Below are 21,338 nucleotides of genomic sequence, written 5' to 3' on the forward strand. Positions count from 1 at the left end.
GGGTTCCTTTCAATCTGATGGTATGATATATCTTTCATCATGTGAGAATCAAATCTGTCTTTCAACTATACGTAGGTAAAGGATAATCTTTTGATTATCCATGCCATGCATGATGTGTGCATAACATCGCCATTTCAAGTTTAATGGTTAGTTTGGCCGCATTACGTCAAAGTTTTCGTCGCTTAAAACTCAACGAGACACAAATTGGACAATGTTTCAGGCTCTTACATGAAAACTCCAAGTAGGAAGAGTTCTTTTGTTTGTGGAGACTGGATCTAATTCTGAAAAAGGTCAAATAGCGGCTTGGCAACACCGAATAAAAGGCATATGTTCTCTAACTTCGAGGAAAGTTCTTCTGAAAAGTTTAACCAACAAAAGCAAACTAATGGTTTGTGTATTTCTGTTATCTTTGTTTATTTTTGGTGTTACTCATCCGTATTCAAGAGCGACGACCGTTTACTTGGAGAGAGTACCTCATGTTAACGACTTCCATCGTTGGTTTATGTACAACTTGTTACTATCGTTTTGACTCTACGAAGATATTTGAGGATATTGAAACGTTACTCGATAAGGTTTCCTTTCAGTTCAAGTAAGGTGAATGGTTTTTTTAGTTGATGTCCTTCAACCTTTTTTTGTCTAGTCAAAAAGTGATCTCTTCTCTGAGAAGAAAGTTTCTACCAGATCCTACACAGTTGGCTCCGGATGGCTTACCTCGCCGAACACTGGTGCTTGACCTTGATGAAACTTTGGTTTATTCACAGTGGAAAGCTTCAGAGGGTTGGAAGACTCTAGTGCGCCCAGGTATGAAAAGAGAAAAATATCTTTCATCTATTATCAACGTTGGAATGCAGGAGTAGAAACTTTCTTGGAGCAGATGAGTCATTTGTATGAGATTGTCTTATTCACTTCGTCACTACCTGAACATGTCGATCCTATCGTTCGACAAATAGATAGTGGAGGGTATATTTCTCATGTACTTTATCGAGACTGTATCAAACGTGAATATGGCTATAGTATCAAAGATTTATCTCGACTGAATCGTGATTTGAAACGGACTATTATTGTAGATAATGAGCCTCAGTGTTTTAAATATCAACCTTTGAATGGGATTGCGGTTCCTTCCTGGAAAGGAAACGAAGATGATCGATGTCTATTTGAACTCACTTCTCTTTTGGAGTATATTGTGCGTCAAGATGTTCCAGATGTTCGAGATGTGATAGAAAAGTATTGGCGAGGTGAATTGGCTCTTTCATCAACTGAATTCGTAAGATGAAGTTTTATACAACTATGATGGAGGAGGAGAGTAGAATGCATTGATTGGTTGTGGAATTCTTTGTTTCTTTGAATAGTTTTGATTTAGATTTTATGGTTTTTATTCTTATCATAAATATAACTTGGCCTTTCTTTTAGGGATGTGATTTTTGAATGGCGTGCGCATTCTTCTTATGAATCAAACCGACACTGTAAGGACAAAAAGGGATCAACCTTGGAAGATCACTATTCATATTTAGGACTTTATTATGGTCAAATTGTTTTCGTCGCAAGGAGTTTGCCTTCATAGCGCACCCAAAATAGAAGAAAGCGATAACTTGTTTGGTTTGGTGCATGTTTTTCAACAATTTTCAAGAGAAGTCAACGGAGGAGGTTAGAGAAGTACTTATTATTTTCTTTTTATAGAAATTAGTTTGCAAAACTATTTCAGAACTACATAGATTAGTGTTTCAAGCTCCTGTCAACTTTCAAAACACTTTTACCACGAGTTTGAGTGGTAGACTGGTTAGTATTACAAAGTTGCTTAGTATAAAAGTCCAACTTTTTTTTAATAGTACGATTGGAAAGAACACGAAAAGGAAGCTATTCAAGTTGTGCTCGATAATACAAGCCCTATATGTATTATAGTAAAAGCCAGTTTGTCGCTATCGGTAAAACAAGTATTGTGACAAAAGGTTGCCGATGAACGAAAGTATTTTCGTAGGTGGACAAGTTGAACCGTTTGATGGACGATATTAAACAATGTATTCGAAAACACCACAAGCAGACGATGCTTGAAAAGTAAGTTGAGCTGTTATATATTCCTTTACACTTTATAGTGAATAGTTGAAGGAATAATACTTTTCTCGAAGAGGTAAGCCACTCCAAGTTTTCACTCAAGATTGCCAACGTAGATGATACTTAGAATATCTCCCATTTACCCGATCAAGTTAAACAGATGGTGACTGAACTGACCACAAAAGTGATGTCGCAGAGTGTTCAATCGGTCTTGGAGAGTTCTTAAGCGAAAGTTTTCCAATACCTGTGTAAAGTTTGTATTATTTCGCGATCTTTTTCAGTTCTTTATATTCTCGTCTAGTTGCCTCTTGTAACATTTCGCAGTCTACGTCAATAGCGTACACTTGAATATACCTAATTACACTGCCTCTGATAAAAGAATTCTTCAAAGTCATCTATAAAGAACTTTCCGTTACCCTCAAAAAGTAAACCCAAAAAGAAACCTACCAACTGCGGACAAGTTTCGACGTTGAGTATTTCAATATCTTCCAACTTTATATTCAGATACTGATCGACCGAGTGTACCTTGCCTCGAATAATTACGTCATTTTTGAGTTCTACAGTCACTGTTTTGCCGATAAAGGTTTTGAAAAACGAGAAGAATAGCATCGAGTCTTCAAAACAACTGCTGTTTCTTCCTTCTCCTAAGAATGGCCGTCCCTCTTTTTGGAAATGATAAAAGTAATTTCGTGGCTCAAGTATTTCACTAGACATTGTCGAACTTTCTTTCCAATGACTCGGGCAACATTTTTGTGAATAAAAATTGTTTTTGATATTTTATATAGACAAATTTACGCTTTCGATCACTTTTGCAAAGTGCTTCCCCAAGCATCGTTATGTTTGAATGAGAAAACTGGAATATATCGCTCTTTTTGTAGAGCGGTATTTGGAGATGAACTTGGTTATTTGTAAAGATTATACAATAGGAGAAATTTGGCATTTACTATTTACAACTTTAGTTTCCATAAACAGTACATTTGGTGTCAATGAAGCGAACGATTTCCTTATTATCCAATACTTTCTCAACAACTTACAGCCAGTTCTATTGGAAACCAATTGCTCGTCCAATAGATTTTAAGTTGCAAGGTAGCACTGGTTGTCAGCAAAAGGAATCACGATGAGAATATGGATCCTTTTTACAAAACACTTGGTGACATAACCTACGTCGATGTAAATCGTTGCTATGAAATTGTATAGATACGAGTGAAGAGACAAGTTCTTCTTGGCGAGTTGCTAATTCTATGCTTTTCCTCTATCAAGAGCTGCTTATAAAGGTCTCTTCTCTTTCGACAAATATATTTGTAATTTACCAGGAAACTTACTCCTTTGCTCAAAACCTGGTTTTAGACTTATAGCAGGAGCATCTATGAAAGAACCTTATCGTTATTTTGTTATTTTTGAAGATTCGTTGAGTTTTTTGTATATGTCGGCTTTTTAAAAATAATAATACTCGCCACGTGTGAAAGAATATTTTTAAACTAAACAAAGTTTCGTGCACAGAGATAGGAGAGTAGCTGTTAAAAAAGAGTTGAAGACTATACTCAGTTAAGTGTTGCTTCACAGAGTCATTGGATGATAAACAATTCAAACATAGCTTGAATGTGACAACCAGAAGTTAGAACGTTTATTAAAAAAATATCTCGTTGATTTTTCTGAATGAAGGTTTTTCTACTAAAGAGCGGCGAGAGAAAAGTAATATAACAACCCATGTGTAGAGAGCCCAAATAAGGAAAAGATGAAATGGAAAAACACAACTCAGCAAGAAAACGCCCATTGGATACGATACGCAGGACGCTTGAATAAGAATAAATGATGGCCCAATCGTATTTATCTTGTCGATTGGAAGGATGCGCACCTCTGCGTCTATAAAAGGCTCGGCATTTTTGAAGTGTCTTATACAATTCATTTTGTTACATTTGACATAGCTTTGAAAAATGTTGCTGAGTAATAACAAATCTGCCATTTTTCTATCTCTTCTTTTCATAGCATATTGCTGTAGCTATGCTGTCTCTCTTCCTACTCCTACAGCAGCTATTCTTCCACAAGGAGAACCTAACCAAGAGGCAGCTATGCCTATATTGGACAGTTCAACATCTGCACCAAATCATCCAAAGCCAGCAAAGAAAGGTGATCTGTCTAAGGAGGATAGATTAAAGAAACTGGATGAGAAACTAGGACATGTTCTCGAAAGTCATAAGAAGAACCCGCCTAACAAGAGTAAACCTCATTTAGCTGGAGAAACTGCATTTTCTCAAACTTGGAACTTTGTGAACTCTTCTACAGCATCCCGTCTGGGTATTGCCAGATATTCTTCTTGTTCTTATCCATCCACCGTATGGTATTCAGAAAGTGGTCTTATTTATTCCATTATTGATAAAGCAGTTCGACTTGTTCTCGATGACTTTGATATACCCAGCAACTTTGTAAAAGATGCCGAGGATTTTCTCAACTGGGTAGTCTCCCAATTTCTTGACTTTTGCAATAGCCCTTATTCATTTTGCCTAGCTTCATCTGGCGATAATTCCTATTACTTGGAAGGCATTTCAACGAGTGGTTATTCTTCCTGCTATTATTTATCCTATTTTGATCTTGTGATATGCCCTGCAGTTTCTTGGACTTGGGATACATGGTATCAAGATTGGGAATGTACCTTTGAGAACCAGTTCTGTGTTGGTTACCTTGACTTGGGTGTTCGAGTATTTGACTTGGAATGGGGAGCTGGTGGTGTTATTCAAGCGCATATTGGTGAAAGTGTAGCTACTGCAGCAGAAGGAAGTGTTTTAGTGAAGAGCTTTTGTGCCAATGCATTTTATGAGTAATATGAGTTATATTGAAAAGTAAAAAAAATGTGGTTGTGGTTTGTGTTGCACCATTTAACATGATTTATATTTCATTCATTTGACAGTATATAATAACCAAAAAAACAAACAACGAAATATCATACTACTTATGTGTAGACCACCAACGCATTGAGTATTTCTCGTGTTTTGCATTGGTTGGTTGGCTTCTCTCCAATTATATGGCAAGTGCTACATCGTATGAAGGAGACAGCGAAAATATAACCGAGACCAATATGGAAGAAAATGAAGACAGGAACAACCGTGAAGTGGATGAAAGTGAAAGCATGGAAGATGATTCGGAAACTTCAGCTTTGCACTGGAGCGAATCGGAGTACTCTCAAGGAAACTCTCAACCCTTGAACAACGTGGGACAAACAAGATCCTGGGAAGGTTTCGAGTCCCAAGAAGAGAGAACGAAGCAAGTTGAAGTTATAGGTAAAAAGTTGGTCAAAGAAAATAGGCAAATTTATTTAGCCAAACTTCCTTCAACCGTTGGAGTGGAACCCTTTGCTTTTCAGGAATGGAAAGAAAAGAGTAGGGAACAGAATGAATCGGATTCTGGTAGAGCAGCTTTAGTAAAGATAAGGTACCGAAAGGTAGGAAATGACTGGGAGTCAAACACAAGACTGGTGAAATGGGAAGATGGCTCGTCTTCGTTATTTATTGGAAACGAATGTTTTGATGTTATTGAGCAAGATATTAGTGAAGAAAGCCAATTGTTTTTATTTCGTAGACAACCCACTGCTCAAGCAGCAGAATGTCGTATTTCTCGCAAGTTGAAAATACAACCTGCAAGTATTTCATCAGGAATACAACGCAAGTTGGGCACATATGAAAAATTTGCAAAGGAAAGAAAAGTAAAAATGGCAGAGATGGATAGAGCTCCTGAATTGGAAGAACAGAAGTTGGCACAGTTAGAACACGAAAGAGCACGAGCACAAGCCCGTTTGGAAGCTAAGAGAAGACGAAAAGAGCAACTTGTCATGGAAAATTGGAGAAGCTCTGGTGTCTCAACTGAATTTTTAGATAATGACTATTCTTCCAACGAAGAGTTTAGTGATGAAGAAGATCCTTCATTTAGTATAGCCAATGTGAAAAGTCGAATAAGTGGAAACAGAAAAAGTAACGACATGACTTTGGAAGAGACTGGTCAAGAAGAGGAGGATGCGAGTCTTTCATCAAAGGCACAAATGGAACGAGAAAATCCTTCTCGCTTGGACAAATTCAAGGATTCCGATACCCCTATAGGAACTTATCGGGAACCTTTGCGTTCCCAAGTCTCAGAGCAAAGTTCGGAGTCGGTTCCTTTATTAGATATGGAGCGTCGTCATCATAAAGTTTTTATGTTATCCGAAGAGTCTTCAGAAGACGAGAAAAATGACGAACCGATTCATTCTAAGGAAGATGTTGAAGAAGTGGATACAAGAAATAATTTGGAAGAACAGGAAGATAATGACGATGACCAAAAGTTTATTTACAGCAACGAATAATAGCCGATTGCACGAACTGCAGAATACTAGGGCTTTTTAATATTTGAACTTGCACTTGTCGAAAACCTCTACTTTTCAATAACCATTCCAATTCTTTCTTTGTAAAAAATCGATAAGCATTCCAACGAGAAATGAGAGGTGAGTAGTTGGAAATAAATGTAGTCGCAAATACGAGAGCATCAGGCTTTAGGATTCTATACATTTCGGCTAAACCATCTTGCACTTTTGGCCAACAGTGTAAAGCAGCTCCACAGTAAATTAAGTCTACCACATTGTCTCTCAAAGGAAGACTATCCACATTGGCTCTAATCAAAGTAAAAGGATCGCAGCCCTCCTCAAGTAACATGCGGCGATAGGCTTCCTTCAACATACTTTCTGATAAGTCTATTCCAACAATACGCGAATATTTTCTCGTTTTGGCAAGTCTTCTTGTAACATAACCTGTACCACAAGACAAATCCACCAAAACTTCGGGTTCCTTAGGATAAGTTTGGAAGTATTCAGTAACCAACCTGACTTCTTCCTTGAGAGGATATCCCATAGTCTGAAAGTTGTTTCTCCAACCCCGCTCATATAAAAAAGACGTCACTGGGTTACGAAACAATTCTTGTTGAATGGGTCGATAACTACTTAACTTGTCCAAACATAAATTGAAGTAACCTGCATAGGGGTCTTGAAAGAATGTTCGGTAACAATTCAAACATATAAAACTTCTATTGTTTCGAGAAACAAGACTATTTCTACAGTTCGGACAAGCAAGAAGATCAGCAAGTCTCTCTAGCGCCTCAGTATCATTAGTAATATCCATGACCCTTTGCGCAACTGGACTAGTCCTTTTGTCCGCAACTATCAGGGCAAAGGACCATTTCCTGTTCCACGTTTGGATAATACTTTTGCGACAAAGCTTATGGAATAAACTTTTATGTTGAGCACACTTGGAAACTGGAAACCCAAAAGCAATGAAACGATCCTTCATTTAGGTGATTGAGCAATCGGCCGCTTACGATGAGCGACGACACGCTTTTAGAGAAAGCTTTTGGAGGAACTGGAAGTAGTGAGTTGACTGAAAGTGATCGTGCAGTTGCAATATGGAAAATGAAAAAACTTATAAAAGGCTTGGAAGAAGCAAGAGGTAACGGTACTTCCATGATTTCTTTAATCATACCTCCCAAGGACCAACTTTCTCGAATAACAAGAATGCTTGCTGAAGAGTATGGAACAGCCTCCAATATTAAATCTCGAGTGAATAGACTTTCTGTTTTGTCAGCAATAACTTCCACACAACAACGACTCAAACTGTACAATAGAGTTCCACCCAACGGTCTTGTAGTATATTGTGGAACTGTGGTGACGGAAGATAATAAGGAGAAGAAGGTGAATATTAGTTTTGAACCGTTTAAGCCTATAAATACCTCCTTATATCTTTGCGACAATAAGTTCCATACTGAAGCCCTTTCAAGTCTGATGGAGTCGGAAGAGCGTTTTGGTTTCATCATCATCGATGGTGGTGGCGCACTTTTTGGAGTTGTCAGTGGAAGTACGAGAGAAATTTTGCACAAGTTTACTATCGAGTTGCCAAAGAAACACGGTAGAGGTGGTCAGTCTGCTTTACGTTTTGCTAGACTTCGTTTGGAGAAGCGAAGAAATTTTTTGAGAAGATCTGCGGAAACCGCAGCTCAGTTGTTTATTCCAGATGGCCAAAGAGTGAATGTCACTGGTTTGGTATTAGCAGGTTCAGCAGACTTCAAAAACGAACTCAATCAATCTGATTTGTTTGATCAGCGACTGCATGAAAAGGTCATCAAGATCGTGGATGTTTCCTATGGAGGTGAGAACGGCTTTAATCAAGCCATCGAGTTAGCAGCAGAAGCTTTGAGTAATGTGAAATTTGTGCAAGAAAAGAAGTTGATTCAAAGTTATTTCGATGAAATTTCGCAAGACACTGGTAAAGTAGTTTATGGGGTGAAGGATACTTTGAAAGCATTAGAAATGGGTGCTGTAGAGAAGCTTATTGTTTGGGAGAATTTAGAACATACTAGGCTGTTATTTAAGAATCCTCAAACTGGAGAAGAGAGTGTACAAATTTTAACAACAGAACAGCTTAAAGATAGTCGTTTCTTTAAGGATAGTTCAACTGGAATTGAGTTGGATGTAGTTGACCAACAGCCATTGGTCGATTGGCTAGCTGATAATTACAAGAACTATGGAGCATCTTTAGATTTTGTTTCGAATCGAAGTCAAGAAGGAAGTCAGTTTGTACGAGGATTTGGAGGAATTGGCGGTTTGTTACGATACGTGTTGGATGTAAGTGTATTAGAAGAACCAGAAGATGAAGCTGATGAGTTGGATGACGATTGGGAACTGTAAAATTGCAGTTTACTCAAAAGTCGTTGTCTGCTTCATTTCGCATTTGACTATATATGGATTTCGTATTCATACATAAATAAGAAATATATATATATATATACATATACATACATACATATACACATATATATATATACGTATGATATAAAATAGGAAGGAATCTTTCATAGATACAGGAATACAAGTTCTTGGGCGTTCAATTTTGCCTAAATAATAAAGCAAAGGCTATTGGGAAAAGAAATGTGGTTATTCACTCTATTCGTTTAAAAGCGACGTTCATTTGATTTCTCTAGTTGGTCAATCAACTTTTGCATTCCTGGTAGTAAACTGGGTCTTCTTGACAGCAAATTCATTCGAACTGCAACAGCTGAAAGAAAGAGAGTGCAAGGAATATAAATGGAGATAACATGTACTAAAGAATGAACAAAGAGGAATACCAATATGGCTATCTTCACCAGCAATGAAGCGTCCAAATGAGAACGAAGAAAAGGAAACAATCGGATGAAGAGTTGCACCGATTGTTGAGTAATCAATGTCCACGTATTCTTACCAAATACAAAAGAAGTTAAACTAATTTCGAGCATGATTCCGAACAAATAGGCAATAGTACTTGATAAGATGCAAAACAACCAATTCCACTGGCACCACATAGTATGTGTGAGAACCCCAACGGCAAGTCCTTGTGTCAACATGTACTGCAAACAATAGAGAGGTCCAGGACGAAGCACAAAAAAACAAAATAATAAACAAAGAGCCAATCGACTATATCGAGGACCCCAACGTAAGGCAATATACACAATAGGGATGGGTCCTGCAACACTGAAAAAGTCTTTCCAACGAGAAACCCTTGAAACAAACAACAAAGTTCGAACAGCAGCAACGCAAAGACCTGTCTCAATAACTGGCGGAGCTATGGATAAAGGAGAAGAAGCACGTTTGCCTAACTGTGTTTCATCTACATCTTCCAAAGAATAACCATCCTCAGAAGCATCTTGAAAGTAGTCGCTTTGTCCTGTAGCTCGTGCTCTTTGTTCAAATTTCCATATCAGTTGGTTCCATTGTTCTTCAACTATAGTATTTCGTAATTCACGACGATGTAGAATCCATTCCTTCCTTTTTCTATCCACTTCTTCACCTCGCTTCCATAATCCACCATCTGATTCTACACAACCGCGAATAATAAAACGAAAGCCGAACCTTTGAGTGGAAACTCTCTTACNTTGACACTTTACAAGAGTGCAAAAGGGTACAGACAAAATACCAGAGGTTTGGAAAAAAGGACCGCCTTTCATCAAAACAGGAAATAAGTCGTTATCCAATGGATCAAGATCATCATCTATTGTGAAAGAATGACAAGAATCATTTCATTCTCTTTTATTCTCCTCACGAGTCCATTGTGCTGAAAGCTATCTTTGGCTTCTCACAAAAGGACACAATCAATTCAAACCAATTCAATTAGTATCCAAACAAACTATCTGAATATTTGTGTATCGTACACTGAAACTTCAAAAGAGAGCTTACCTCTATTTTAACAAATATTCTTCAAAGCTATTTGCTTTCTCCTGTGTCCTCATCATCATCATCTTGTACGACAGGATGTTCCATTTCTTCAAATTTGCCAAGTTGTCGATAGACAAAGATACCAACAAGACTTGCCATTAAAAACATCCAAAATGGTAATACTGCCAAGACCTACAGAATATATGATATGGAACAACACTAAAAAATCGACATACTTTGAAACCCAAAAGAGCAAGAGGTGTCATTGCCAAATAGCTTACTACAGTCCAGAAGTAATAATAGATATATTTATACACTTGATACCTGTGGCATCAGCTTAGTTCACTACTGTTCCAGTAAGATAAAAAACCTCAAATACCAGACAAATGGCATAGGATTGAGAGGATTCAAGAATACAGGACGGAAAGGCGGAGGTAAAAATGGATATTGATTGGGTTCTTGTCTTCCTCTGCCAACTGGATAAAGCTTAGCATCGTGCTCCTCCAATACATCGAGGGATAATTTCGCATGTGCATTTAACTAAGCATTTGTTTGCTCTTATATTATAAACATTTTTCATCTTACTTACCTGTGGATAATTGGGATGTGTGAACCTTAGCCACTGAGGTTTCCTTGAGACAATGCGGCCAGTGACAAGTGCTTCCTTTAACAAAGGCTCTATATTCAACTGACATTCAGCTATAAAAGTACCATCGGTAATGGAACCTGTCGAAGCTGAGGATACATCCCATATCTAATCAAAGTCAATTCACACAACTCATATTAGTCTTCAATAAAACCACTTACAGTCATTCGAAGTCGATAGGAAGTTTCTTCAGGAAATCCTGTTGTCCAAACCATACGGTAATTAAACTCACCACATCCATCATCACTTCGAGGGTGAACATCGGTGTGTAAAGATGTACTATGATCTAAACCAAACTCTGCACTAACACTCAAGTCAGGAGTAGGCATCTACAAAAGTCAGAATAACGAAACAAAATAACTATATATCTACCTCGTTGTTCACTTGTTGCGCTTTGGAGATGGGTAAAAAACATCCTTGTACTCCCCATATCACTAAACGAACTTCAAACTGTTTAGGAGGCTCTGGCATAATATTTTCTGGAACCATGTGTCTCGCAGCATCTTCTGTTAGAATATCTACAAAACATTCCAAACGACCAGTGGGAGTAGTTGAGTTAGGATTCCACAAGGAACGTATTTCGACTGGTTTTCTGGCTAGGAGTCTCCATGCCGGGTTATACCATCTAAACAAACCACAACATCAATAATAAATAGCTTCCAATTGGACTCAGTACCTATGTGACAAGTCAATATAGGTTTCACCAATAAATTCAGATTTGCGAAGTCCTGGAATTCTCTTCGTGTCAACATTCACCTAGATATAGTTTCCGAATGAATAAAATCACAAAAGATGAAATAGATACGTACTGAATATGCAAGACGCTTATGAGAAAAGACACCCAAGTTCCAACTTTCCTTTAAACCGAATCCACCAGCAAGTGGAATATCAAACTCGGGTGCTCGGTAGTTCTTCACTTTAATTCTTAGTATAGAATAGGGTACTTTACATTTAAACTGAAATGTATCAAAGAATTTTGGATGCAATGTTCCTGAAACTGGATGACTCTTTGTGGAATACACCCTTTCTTCAGAGTGGCTGCAAGAAACCTAAGAGAGTCTTAACATACTTCATTTCAATCTCTTTCAAGTTACCTTTAAATAAGCATTCGCGTAACCCTCTATTATAGATAATGATTAGTAAAATTTCAAAACATGAGTTTCAATACTTGCCAGAACATCTCAAGTTCCAACCATGTAAGACATATAAACGAACTACTACATTCTGTTCTCGATAGATTTCTTTCCAGCGTATTGTCTCTCCTTCCCTTTGTCGCTTTGACTCTACATCGTCTTCCAGCACTTGATGACTTAAAATCTATACGAAAATAAAAAAATGGCAACAAATAGAACATTTCATTTACCTCAGCTTCCAATTTGAGTCTACCGTAAATAGGTTGTATATTCTTTCCTAGATAGCCAGCATTGCCATTAAATAACTTGTCCTTGTTGAAGTCTTTCACATTCCTTGCTATTGACATGGGTTTCTTTGCATGCTTTACGGTCGTTTGCACAGCTCCTTTGGCACTCTTGGATACGATACCAATAGCTTTCTTTTGTTCTTTTGTTAGAAAGGAATCTTCAAAATTCTCCTAAAGATAATGAATAACAGTTATTTTCAAGATAATCATCATCTTACCTCTGTCGCTTTTATTATCTCTTCATGATAAATATCCGTCAAACGACCTCGAGTAAGAAAAAGTTCTGCATATCTTGCATGACAAAAATCTTCTTCAAGTTCAACAGGACAAAAGCCACGACGGATTCTACAATGAAGAGAACTACCTAAATTTCCTACCTGAATACAGAATTTCAATACATAATTACTCCATATCAAACGGCACTTACCTGATTTAACTCTGAAGAATCAGGATAGAAAAAACTTGGCAACTTTTCTTCTTCAATATGAAGTCTCAAAGCAAGATCCGGAACACTATTTTCATCGTCAATCAAATAAAAATTTAGAGTCAATCAACATAACCTACTATTCCACAACAATATCTTTCAGCAGAGTAACAATAATTTGTAGTCCTTCCACCAAAGACTGAAATGTATTGAATACTTGTCTAATAAACAGTGCTCGACGTCTAACATCTTCGCTTCCTCCTACTATCACAGATTCTTCCACAATGTCTTGTAGTTCTTCCCTTCCTATATAAAACGATGAGTTGATCAGAAACAATAGCATTGAATGAGTAATCGACCATCTCCTATTTGTAACATATCATATTTGGGATGTGAAATGGATATAAAATGGCCACGAGGAACCGAGTTCCCATGTTGTGCCGAACGCCCACATTCCTGATGGACACTTTCCAAAGTTGAAGCAAAGTCGACTCCACATGATTCATCTGAAAGTAACTAATCTTCACGTCAGTAACAAAGAATGAATATTGAAAGTGCTTCTAGTTTTACCTCGGAGAGAATTGAGGCATTTTCAGCATCAATGCTACTCATGAAATATTTGCTAGATAGTCTTCGAAAATAAGATGATTGTAAAAAACTGTTCAAACGAGTTTGGGTAGACTCCGAAGCTCCTTTTCAATTATCAATGAATACACTTCAGAACTAGGATATATAAGAATTTTCTTACGAAGTTTTTGTAAAAAGACTGCTTCATAATCATCCAATGCTAAGTCGCAAGTGCCAACTACTTCACCTCTCTCATGGTCGAATACCTGAATTTGCATTGTTGGAGTTAGAACCACATCTTGTTCAGGAAGCTCGAGTGGCAAGAATATGACATCTCGGAAGAAAACATCAAAAGAGTCACCATTAAGGCAAAAATTCGTCTAAACTACAATCAAAAAACAGAACATTCTTAAGAGTTGATTGGAATAAATACGAACCGGTTGAGGTGAGGTTTCATAATGTTGGTCTTGACTTCCACTTTGTAGTCTCAAGGAAACAGAAGCCTTTCGTACAGTCTTGTTCTTATATTCTACATCGAGGGCTCCAATGATCTACAAAAACTTAGTTCTAATGCCCTATTTCAACTACAATTCTTACTGAGAGTTTCAGGCATGCACGAAATCTCCTGGGTTCTAAATTAAGCACTGGTAACGATTCTTCTTGTTCTTTTGGCAGTAAATGAAATTCAGCTAATATCTCTCCAGCCATTATTTCTGGATTTACTTGAAACAAAGGATACCACTTTCCGATAGGAAGTGTTGGCTGTGATCGTTTTACTTGTGCTCCCGATATGACGACTCGACCAAGACATTTTGATGGTTGCAATGGAGACTGTTCCAACTTTTTCTTTTTCGCTCTGGAATGTTCATATACCATAACAAACTGAATACCGCATCTTAGTTATCCTGATACACTTCAAAACCTATACTTACAATGTCTGACAACATGCGAGTTGCAGTAACGGGTATTTGCAAAGTTACACATTCGAACCATTGTGGAAACAATGTTCCATAACAAATTGTATTCGATTGCGCTGAATATTCTCCACAACGAACGACTGGAATAGCACGTCGATCAGTACATCAACGACACATTGAAGAATAACATTACCAAAAAATGGGTTCGCTAAACCTCCTTCATCTGCTGCAGGCACTAAGGAAAGATAATAAGAAAAGTAAAATTCACTTTTTAACCACTTACAATTTCTTCCTTCTAAAATATAACATCGAAGAATAAACTCAAAGGAATTCATGGGAAGCATTGTGTCAGATGGATGAAAACTAACACTTTGAGAAGAAGACTCTACAGTCATAGAGGAAACACGATCTTCTGTTGCAGTCAATGAGAGAGATAATAATAAATTTCCAGGAACTTCGTAGAAACTGAAGAGGCTACTTGCTGCTGTGTCCAAAAGAAGCCAACGTGGATAACGCGTACACTGGCGGACATACTTTGCCGATAACCTCAAATATGCAAAGCGGGTCCTAACCATATTGAGTTCAAACATTCTTTTCTTGTTGAATGCATACTTCTTTGTCGAATTATGACGCTTTTGATGCGCATACAAATTGACGAATAAGTCTGGAATATCAGAAAAACGACTAGGCAACTCCAAATCGGAAAATGATCCGTGGGTCCCTTGTCCGTTTTCCCATATTACTGATCGATGGTTCACTGGCTGAGGAGGAGTTTGTCTTTCCAATCAAGGTTTTTAGAATTTCATCAAGATACTCGAAAACATTCCTTACTCGCCAAAACAGAACGTTCCTAACTGAACATCAAACGATACTAAATAATGTTCAGATTCCAACGGAACTTCACAGACTTGATATATGCTATAGTCCAACTGATATCTTGAAGTATCAGGCTCTATGCATAGTTCTGGAGGAATGTACAATCTTGCAGGTGGTAAAGTTCCCAGAGAGCGTGAAGTATGTATACTGATCTTAATAAAAGTTTGAAAAACAGTTTCATTTTCAAATATAAGAAACATACCAAAGCTCGACCTCGGAAGGAAGCATTCTTCTTTCCATAGTCTGTGGGACCTCTACTAGGACCATAAAGATTATACCATCTAGGTTCTAGTTGATAAACCTAACTGAAGATTGTATCTTATAGAGTACAGAGTCATTAGGAACTTACTCTTTCTATAAACTCATTTTCAAGATTCTCGTCACTTGTATTATCTCTTCCAAACAACAACTTATTCACTTGATTTTCCACGGATAACAATCTTTCATAAAAATGTGGTGGCTCTGCTTCTCGTTTTTCCCTTTCACGAAGAAACAAAGTCGCTTTCTTAAAACTTTCATCATCTTCCTTTTCAGGTTCAGACGTTAAATAGTGAACCTTCACTCGTTCACGATGAGCCAGGATGTCTGAAAATCTAAAGAAAATCTAATCGCTTGATTTGCATATTTCTTAACGAGCTTACCGAAATTGTAGCCAACCTATCAGGTCTCCTTCCGAAGAATTCATACCCAAAAATGACTCCCGTGTATGATAAAGTTCTACTTTGATCAAATCCTGGGACACTTCACCATCCACTATTGCTACTGGCACTCTAATCATCTCATTCCATTCCACCCTATCCCCATATATAGTTAACCAGTACAGTCAATTATAAGAATGATTGGAAACTTACCATCGTCCTCTTGAAGGAAAAAGCCCTCTCTTGAGAGCTTTCTTCCTTTTAACAGAACCAAAAGTGGCATTTCGAAAAACATGAGATGCTGTTTTGGTTAAATTTTTTTGCAGTTGTTTTACAACTGAGCCAGACAATGCAAATCCTGCCTTCTCAATAGATTTTAGAGATTTTTTCGTTGAAGTTGTAACTGCCTTGTAGCCTCCATAGAAACATGTGGCAAAAGCACGAATGATATCTTCTTCTCCTATCGATAGGAATGAAATGTTTAGAATCACTCATAAGACTATCATTTTGTAATACCTTTAGGAGCCATTCTCGGAAGCATTTCGGCTCGATAAACACAAATAAACAGATTCCAAGGCTCTGGAACAAGAGGAGGACGTCTCAATACTAACTTATTCAACAACTGTCTACCACTCATCTAAACAAAGAAATCGTCAACAACAAACCACTTTCAGAATAGGAAACCAACTTCTTCAAATTCATAATAATCATTCCTGTGCACAGGGACAGATCCTGGTGGTATAAGAGTTATACTAAGTTTGACATATCCCACTGTACTAAGACCAATAGAGCTCCGAGTTATTTTCTCAACCCTTTTTCCATATGAAGAATACAATGGAAACCATTTTTCTTTCACTCTATGATTCTTTTTTTGAAAATATAAGTCTGTCAACAATATCAAGAATACTGATAATGCATACCGGTTGATCATAAATATATTTCAAATCCATCTCATGAACTCCAATGAGCACATTCTTCCTTATACGATTCCAGTCGAAAACTTGAACATTCAGAGCCTCTCTTTCCAACTCCCAACCCTTCAGATACGCAGAGAAATATAAAAGTCTATGAAAAACTGCATTAACAGTATTTAAAGCTCGTTGAGTTCTCAAGGTCTGGCCAAACGTTGTTATCTGAGAATAGTAAGTATAAGATCGAAAAGCTAATCAATGCAACAACAACCTGAACGTATGGGTCGGTTGTACCACCTCGACGATGCATACTCAGCATATCTCTTACTTCGTGCACCATTATACGAAGTAAATACTCGCCATTTGGAATGGTAGAAAATAAGTCCCGACATGAGAAACTAGTGTCGGGAATAAAACTAGCTCGAGTCTCCGTATATATCGTAGCTACTCGAATGCCAGAGTCTCCTAAAACTGAAATTTCCAACTTCTTATGGCAAACCATGCTGTTTCCTCGGTGTGTATTTTCAGTATCTAAGAATATTGTTGCTTCTAGTTCCGCCTTCCCAATAACAAAATCGGAATCTTCGCTAGTTCCAATCAAGGCGGAAGGCCAAGCGGTGAACTGGTTGTTGCCTAACGTCTGTTCTTCACTGGAAGAAGTCTTCTGCAGAGAAGACGATGTCGACTCTTGGACAGAATTTTCTGGTTCAGAGTCGAAGAATCCTTCTTCTCTCAATTTAGAAGCAACGAGGGGATCGTAATCTACAAGAGGCAAAACCTTCTCATATTCAGAACCTTATTAAACAATAAGTGCGAATGCTAAAACAAGCTCTGTTATCTCTTACGTCTATGAAGGGCATAAATCTTTCTGACTCTCTCTGATCCACGAATATTCAAAGTTATCTTGGTGCTTTTATATTCGTTGGTAAGTGCATCCCTTTCAAGAAGCTAAGTTCATTTTTGTGGTCCAGGAGAACCGTCTTACCATTGAAGTGGTACACTACTGGATAACTTTACTCCAAGGAACTCGACGGTCCCATCACTTTCTACTCTTCTATATCCTGTCCTTTCAACAACACCCTGAAGAAGAGAGTGGAATAACAGGAGTGAATAACTTGACTTTGAAAAACCAGTTGCTTCCCCTATACCTTATCGTCTACCCATTCTATTTTTACATTTCGAGCTTGAGGTACAATTAAGCCTGAAACTTTTAGGATGGTAATAGTAAGCTCGAAAGGCTTTAGAGTGATGCTCATTCTGTCCTAAATAAGAACTCTTCCAATGAGCACACCAGAGAAAATGTTCCCCTTTTCCACAAAAGAAGAAATCGATTCCACTTGAGATTCTCATTAAGCTCTTTTGGAGCGTAAAGTATCGATTTTTATTTTTTAGTTCACTCATCCTCATCTTCGTTCGAAATGTCTACGAACTGACTTTTGGGTGACTTGCACTGCGGACAGACAAAGGAATCGCCAAAGAACTTAAACTCTCGACCTGCTGCCGGAAATATTGTGTATCCACAATTCTGACACTGATACGCATGTGCAACACTTGCAGAAGGCTTCGAACATGACACTGACTGTTCACTAAATGTTGACGTTGAGGTCTCTTCGACACTCGCCTTTTTCTCTGAAGTTGCTCTTTCATAGTCTCTTCGTTGTACTTCTTCCAGTAAATACTGATCATACAGAGACTGTGCTTGTTCTTCGGAAAGACCCAAAAACCTAGCCTTCTCTATTGGAGAAAAATCCTTGTCCCGACCTTCACTCTTTAACAACTGCAAAAAACAAGTTTCGGCTAGGCTGCGCTGAAGGTCACGAACTGTCTCTTTCGGATAGGGAAACAGTTGCATTATTTCAAGTTTGGACTGAAATTGTTCGGGTAAAAGACGTTCCGAGACAAACAAAAGCTTATCAAGTGCTGAAGGTCTTTCTCGAAGACGTTTTGCTGCTCGATTATATGCCATCAATAGTTGCTTATGTGACAAACCTAGCGTCTTGTAAACTGTATAAGAATCTTCTATCAGTTGGAAAGATAAAGCTCGTTCTTTCAATAGTGTCACCAGAAAATTTTCATACAAATCAACTCTACTAAATATCAATTCCCACTTGCTCTTGTATTCCTCTGCAATATCCACAAGCTCCAACTCTGTAGAACCATAACGTACCATTTCCATCCCACATCTTTCAATAAGACTATCACGTCTCTTCAATAGCTTCTTCAATCCTAAATATCCTCCAGCTGCTGCTAAAGCTATAGTAGCAGCAACTACAAGCACAGGATTGGGCTTCCAGTTTCCCGAAGGATCCATAGTAGGCTGCATTTGCTCGCTCCTCATTTCTTTTTCTGGTCTTCTCCGTTGAGGTTTCGTGACTGCAACTCTGAAGGAAGATTGACTGTCGCTTTCTGAACTCTGCATTAAAACCTTGCAATAAAAATGAGCAAGTTTGGCAAAAGAGACTAGCAATCATACTTGAAGAACGTGTTTCGGTTGGTTTCTACAGAGACATCGACAAAAGTTCGCAGGTTTTGCAAAAGGGTGAACACTAAATGGCTTGCTTTCGAAAGGAACTTTTAAGCAACTCCAGTTGACACAGATAAACATAGTCTCCTTTTGAGAAAATGAAAACAAAGAGGCCGTGTATATCGTATTGGACAAGCGATTTTCACATCTTTCACAAAAGTTGGGCAGTCTGAGAGTTATTTGTATGTTTATTACAAAATGGAGATTTCCTAAAACTTAGCGAATACTTTTTATAGTTTAATAAAGCGACAAACTCCTTACGGTCTTATCTACAAAAAACCCCGTTGAAATGGGACGACAGAACTCTTGTTTCAAGCTATACCACTCGATCCGATGCAATCATCGGTCACGACTTCTCTCTTGGAACAGTTCATATTCCGACGGTACTCCAATCAACTTTCGGACACAGAAAGTCTTGTATGGAATCACGTCAGGGTAATATTCCCCATCTTCTTTCAAGCTTCGATAAGAGAAGAAACGACCAGGCCACCACAAACATCGCTGTCGTTCCTTCCATACTGACTCAACTTCAGGAGCTTCACATAAACGCAACAATTCTGCAAACCTGCGCCAAGCATGCCGGAAAGAGTTTTTCCAAAAGTCAAAATAAAATAGGAAATCGCTTGACATATTCCCTAAACAATCCAAATGATGAGCCACTGCAATAAGTAACTCTTGGACTGTGGAAAGACGCTTTTCCAAACCGATTGAAAGACATCCAAGTGCTACATCTGAAAAGGGATTGACCTCTAATAAAAGATGTTGTGCCGTAAGGACTCGTTTTCTCAAAACAGACTCCTCTGCTGGTGCATCTGCCGAAAAAAGTATTGCTTGATATGCTTCAAGACATAAAAGATAGTTTTCTAGCAGATAAGAGTCGAAGCTTCCTTCCTCTTTAATAAATTCTTCCATGCAGAAAACTGCTTCATCAACACGTCTACAGTATGCCAAAACAATAGACTTCAAAATGACAAAAACATTAGGTGCCGCTTCATATTCTTTACAATACTCTAAACAATTCAGTGCCTTTTCAAAGTATTCTAATGCAAAATCCTTTTCTGCGGATGAGTCCTTGATAAAATCTGGCAAACAGCTCCAACTGTGAAGAAAATTGAATGGAAAGACATAACCTAAACCTATATTAAGAGCAGGATCTCCATCACCTCGAATATCGGTCTTTATCGTCAGCTCATTATCCAAACCCAACTCTCTGTAAGCTTCAAGACAGAAGAAAGCAGCAAGTAAAATGTAAAATACAGGATATTTCGCATAAGGAAACTGTTGAATGTGACCAGAGATATCACTAATGGCTGAAAGGTAGTCTCTCAAATACCAACGAAGAAAGACAAGTTGATTCAGTGCAGCCACTTTTCCTTGTTCCAATTCTAATAGTGAACGCTTATTGTACAATACCAAAGAGCTTGGAACTTTTCCCAAATCTTGTAAAGAAAAAGTTTTCTCGATGCTGTCGAACTGAAAGAGCCTCGAGAGTAGGCGTACAAGTTCATAAGACTGATTGTAAAACAAAGCTTTGCAGCTTAATGCAGTTAACTCCCTATGAAACCCATTTCTTTTTGAAGAGGTCTTGACTCTCCGTAAGAGCAACGGAAGAAGGCAAGAAAGAACGTTGTCTCTTCCTGTTTGCAAAAGTTCAAACGCAAGACATGCTATTCCACTAAGATCGGTACATAGTTGTGTTCCAAGCCTTTTGTTTTGGCTTGCATGAAGAGAAATTTCGAAAGGCGAATGAAATGCCAGCAGTTTCCAGTCGGCTTCTTCTGTTTCAGGTGAAACTTCATACTCTCCTTGTTGCTGCGTTTCTTCTATTTGTTTCTCTAGGAGAAAGAATTTTTTTCTTTGCATAAGCTCTTCTATGACTATATCACTTCTTTCACGGGGAATCCCATAAATACTACAATACGTATGCAGCTCGGACCTGGTGCGTCTCTTAAGCTCTGTTTCTGAGATTTGTTCTAATGGCTTCAAATTCCATCTTCTTAGTATTTCCTTATCCTTTTCAGGCAGTTGTTCAAACCTTGTTGCGAAGGGTTTCTTCGCCCTGTGTCTCTCTAACTTTTCTCGCCATGACCTTTTAGTTTCTGCCAAGAATCTTCTTGACATTTGTTGTTCCATAATAAAGAAGCCTATTTTGCAATCGAATGGAATATT

The 21,338-nt window shown here is 38.0% G+C and overlaps 11 protein-coding genes across 13 annotated transcripts; 5 read left to right on the forward strand and 6 right to left on the reverse strand.

The window, feature by feature from the left end:
- Positions 1–60: 60 nt before the first annotated feature.
- Positions 61–1,407, forward strand: Gasu_36560 (mitochondrial presequence translocase subunit Tim50). The gene is made up of 5 exons (XM_005705381.1): positions 61–241; positions 291–388; positions 445–589; positions 641–801; positions 852–1,407. The coding sequence occupies exons 1-5, from the start codon at positions 144–146 to the stop codon at positions 1,271–1,273; spliced, it is 924 nt and encodes a 307-aa protein (XP_005705438.1). The 5' UTR covers positions 61–143; the 3' UTR covers positions 1,274–1,407.
- Positions 1,408–1,410: 3 nt separating this feature from the next.
- Positions 1,411–2,825, forward strand: Gasu_36570 (hypothetical protein). Of its 2 annotated transcripts, XM_005705382.1 has the most exons (7): positions 1,411–1,463; positions 1,512–1,644; positions 1,703–1,776; positions 1,827–1,922; positions 1,976–2,052; positions 2,104–2,125; positions 2,177–2,825. In XM_005705382.1, exons 1-7 carry the CDS (start codon positions 1,446–1,448, stop codon positions 2,273–2,275), a joined length of 519 nt encoding a protein of 172 aa, XP_005705439.1. In that variant the 5' UTR covers positions 1,411–1,445; the 3' UTR covers positions 2,276–2,825. The 2 variants fall into 2 exon arrangements, with proteins under 2 accessions (XP_005705439.1, XP_005705440.1); XM_005705383.1 differs by lacking the exon at positions 2,177–2,825 and having other exon boundaries at positions 1,976–2,151.
- Positions 2,366–2,740, reverse strand: Gasu_36580 (U6 snRNA-associated Sm-like protein LSm2). The gene has a single exon (XM_005705384.1). The coding sequence runs from the start codon at positions 2,656–2,658 to the stop codon at positions 2,404–2,406; it is 255 nt and encodes an 84-aa protein (XP_005705441.1). The 5' UTR covers positions 2,659–2,740; the 3' UTR covers positions 2,366–2,403.
- Positions 2,826–3,950: 1,125 nt separating the features above from the next.
- On the forward strand, positions 3,951–4,906 carry Gasu_36590 (uncharacterized protein). Its single transcript, XM_005705385.1, has one exon. The coding sequence runs from the start codon at positions 3,984–3,986 to the stop codon at positions 4,866–4,868; it is 885 nt and encodes a 294-aa protein (XP_005705442.1). The 5' UTR covers positions 3,951–3,983; the 3' UTR covers positions 4,869–4,906.
- A 104-nt stretch (positions 4,907–5,010) lies between these two features.
- Gasu_36600 (uncharacterized protein) lies at positions 5,011–6,291 on the forward strand. Its single transcript, XM_005705386.1, has 2 exons — positions 5,011–6,186; positions 6,246–6,291. Exons 1-2 carry the CDS (start codon positions 5,069–5,071, stop codon positions 6,268–6,270), a joined length of 1,143 nt encoding a protein of 380 aa, XP_005705443.1. The 5' UTR covers positions 5,011–5,068; the 3' UTR covers positions 6,271–6,291.
- Positions 6,292–6,305: 14 nt separating this feature from the next.
- Positions 6,306–7,370, reverse strand: Gasu_36610 (phosphatidylethanolamine n-methyltransferase, putative). Its single transcript, XM_005705387.1, has one exon. It carries the CDS (start codon positions 7,353–7,355, stop codon positions 6,360–6,362), a length of 996 nt encoding a protein of 331 aa, XP_005705444.1. The 5' UTR covers positions 7,356–7,370; the 3' UTR covers positions 6,306–6,359.
- A 10-nt stretch (positions 7,371–7,380) lies between these two features.
- On the forward strand, positions 7,381–8,979 carry Gasu_36620 (peptide chain release factor eRF subunit 1). Its single transcript, XM_005705388.1, has one exon. It carries the CDS (start codon positions 7,385–7,387, stop codon positions 8,744–8,746), a length of 1,362 nt encoding a protein of 453 aa, XP_005705445.1. The 5' UTR covers positions 7,381–7,384; the 3' UTR covers positions 8,747–8,979.
- A 6-nt stretch (positions 8,980–8,985) lies between these two features.
- Positions 8,986–10,320, reverse strand: Gasu_36630 (hypothetical protein). 2 transcript variants are annotated; one of them, XM_005705389.1, is made up of 3 exons: positions 10,268–10,320; positions 9,966–10,217; positions 8,986–9,908 (listed from the first exon to the last, which is right to left on the reverse strand). In XM_005705389.1, exons 2-3 carry the CDS (start codon positions 10,036–10,038, stop codon positions 9,010–9,012), a joined length of 972 nt encoding a protein of 323 aa, XP_005705446.1. In that variant the 5' UTR covers positions 10,039–10,217; positions 10,268–10,320; the 3' UTR covers positions 8,986–9,009. The 2 variants fall into 2 exon arrangements, with proteins under 2 accessions (XP_005705446.1, XP_005705447.1); XM_005705390.1 differs by having other exon boundaries at positions 8,986–10,320.
- A 5-nt stretch (positions 10,321–10,325) lies between these two features.
- Gasu_36640 (uncharacterized protein) lies at positions 10,326–17,940 on the reverse strand. The gene is made up of 36 exons (XM_005705391.1): positions 17,794–17,940; positions 17,631–17,725; positions 17,491–17,582; positions 16,917–17,440; positions 16,655–16,867; positions 16,423–16,599; positions 16,251–16,371; positions 15,948–16,194; positions 15,738–15,890; positions 15,446–15,689; positions 15,299–15,397; positions 15,052–15,248; positions 14,833–14,997; positions 14,504–14,787; positions 14,414–14,455; positions 14,236–14,360; positions 13,901–14,185; positions 13,741–13,854; positions 13,485–13,683; positions 13,307–13,428; positions 13,096–13,252; positions 12,877–13,042; positions 12,740–12,824; positions 12,531–12,689; positions 12,256–12,483; positions 12,065–12,209; positions 11,987–12,012; positions 11,702–11,941; positions 11,569–11,648; positions 11,265–11,517; positions 11,054–11,221; positions 10,836–11,000; positions 10,626–10,786; positions 10,483–10,570; positions 10,430–10,438; positions 10,326–10,397 (listed from the first exon to the last, which is right to left on the reverse strand). The coding sequence occupies exons 1-36, from the start codon at positions 17,899–17,901 to the stop codon at positions 10,356–10,358; spliced, it is 5,778 nt and encodes a 1,925-aa protein (XP_005705448.1). The 5' UTR covers positions 17,902–17,940; the 3' UTR covers positions 10,326–10,355.
- Positions 17,941–17,975: 35 nt separating this feature from the next.
- Gasu_36650 (uncharacterized protein) lies at positions 17,976–19,380 on the reverse strand. The gene is made up of 2 exons (XM_005705392.1): positions 19,119–19,380; positions 17,976–19,070 (listed from the first exon to the last, which is right to left on the reverse strand). The coding sequence occupies exons 1-2, from the start codon at positions 19,248–19,250 to the stop codon at positions 18,039–18,041; spliced, it is 1,164 nt and encodes a 387-aa protein (XP_005705449.1). The 5' UTR covers positions 19,251–19,380; the 3' UTR covers positions 17,976–18,038.
- A 3-nt stretch (positions 19,381–19,383) lies between these two features.
- Positions 19,384–21,310, reverse strand: Gasu_36660 (uncharacterized protein). Its single transcript, XM_005705393.1, has one exon. The coding sequence runs from the start codon at positions 21,300–21,302 to the stop codon at positions 19,509–19,511; it is 1,794 nt and encodes a 597-aa protein (XP_005705450.1). The 5' UTR covers positions 21,303–21,310; the 3' UTR covers positions 19,384–19,508.
- Between the last annotated feature and the right edge of the window lie 28 nt (positions 21,311–21,338).

The sequence above is a fragment of the Galdieria sulphuraria genome (assembly GCF_000341285.1).
Source record: "Galdieria sulphuraria unplaced genomic scaffold scaf_30, whole genome shotgun sequence".
NCBI lineage: Eukaryota > Rhodophyta > Bangiophyceae > Galdieriales > Galdieriaceae > Galdieria > Galdieria sulphuraria.

Coding starts and splice junctions, on each gene's coding strand:
- Gasu_36560 (XM_005705381.1), top strand. CDS start 144: ATGGTTAGTTTGGCCGCATTACGTCAAAGTTTTCGTCGCTTAAAACTC. Junction 242..290: donor CTCTTACATGAAAACTCCAA/GTAGGAAGAGTT, acceptor ATTCTGAAAAAG/GTCAAATAGCGGCTTGGCAA. Junction 590..640: donor AAGGTTTCCTTTCAGTTCAA/GTAAGGTGAATG, acceptor TTTTTTGTCTAG/TCAAAAAGTGATCTCTTCTC.
- Gasu_36570 (XM_005705382.1), top strand. Junction 2,053..2,103: donor AAGCAGACGATGCTTGAAAA/GTAAGTTGAGCT, acceptor GAATAGTTGAAG/GAATAATACTTTTCTCGAAG. Junction 2,126..2,176: donor ATAATACTTTTCTCGAAGAG/GTAAGCCACTCC, acceptor GATGATACTTAG/AATATCTCCCATTTACCCGA.
- Gasu_36580 (XM_005705384.1), bottom strand. CDS start 2,658: ATGCTATTCTTCTCGTTTTTCAAAACCTTTATCGGCAAAACAGTGACT.
- Gasu_36590 (XM_005705385.1), top strand. CDS start 3,984: ATGTTGCTGAGTAATAACAAATCTGCCATTTTTCTATCTCTTCTTTTC.
- Gasu_36600 (XM_005705386.1), top strand. CDS start 5,069: ATGGCAAGTGCTACATCGTATGAAGGAGACAGCGAAAATATAACCGAG. Junction 6,187..6,245: donor GTCTCAGAGCAAAGTTCGGA/GTCGGTTCCTTT, acceptor TGTTATCCGAAG/AGTCTTCAGAAGACGAGAAA.
- Gasu_36610 (XM_005705387.1), bottom strand. CDS start 7,355: ATGAAGGATCGTTTCATTGCTTTTGGGTTTCCAGTTTCCAAGTGTGCT.
- Gasu_36620 (XM_005705388.1), top strand. CDS start 7,385: ATGAGCGACGACACGCTTTTAGAGAAAGCTTTTGGAGGAACTGGAAGT.
- Gasu_36640 (XM_005705391.1), bottom strand. CDS start 17,901: ATGAGCATCACTCTAAAGCCTTTCGAGCTTACTATTACCATCCTAAAA. Junction 13,253..13,306: donor ATGCCTCAATTCTCTCCGAG/GTAAAACTAGAA, acceptor CGTGAAGATTAG/TTACTTTCAGATGAATCATG. Junction 11,001..11,053: donor CCTATCGACTTCGAATGACT/GTAAGTGGTTTT, acceptor GACTTTGATTAG/ATATGGGATGTATCCTCAGC.
- Gasu_36650 (XM_005705392.1), bottom strand. CDS start 19,250: ATGTTTATCTGTGTCAACTGGAGTTGCTTAAAAGTTCCTTTCGAAAGC. Junction 19,071..19,118: donor AACCGAAACACGTTCTTCAA/GTATGATTGCTA, acceptor TTTTATTGCAAG/GTTTTAATGCAGAGTTCAGA.
- Gasu_36660 (XM_005705393.1), bottom strand. CDS start 21,302: ATGGAACAACAAATGTCAAGAAGATTCTTGGCAGAAACTAAAAGGTCA.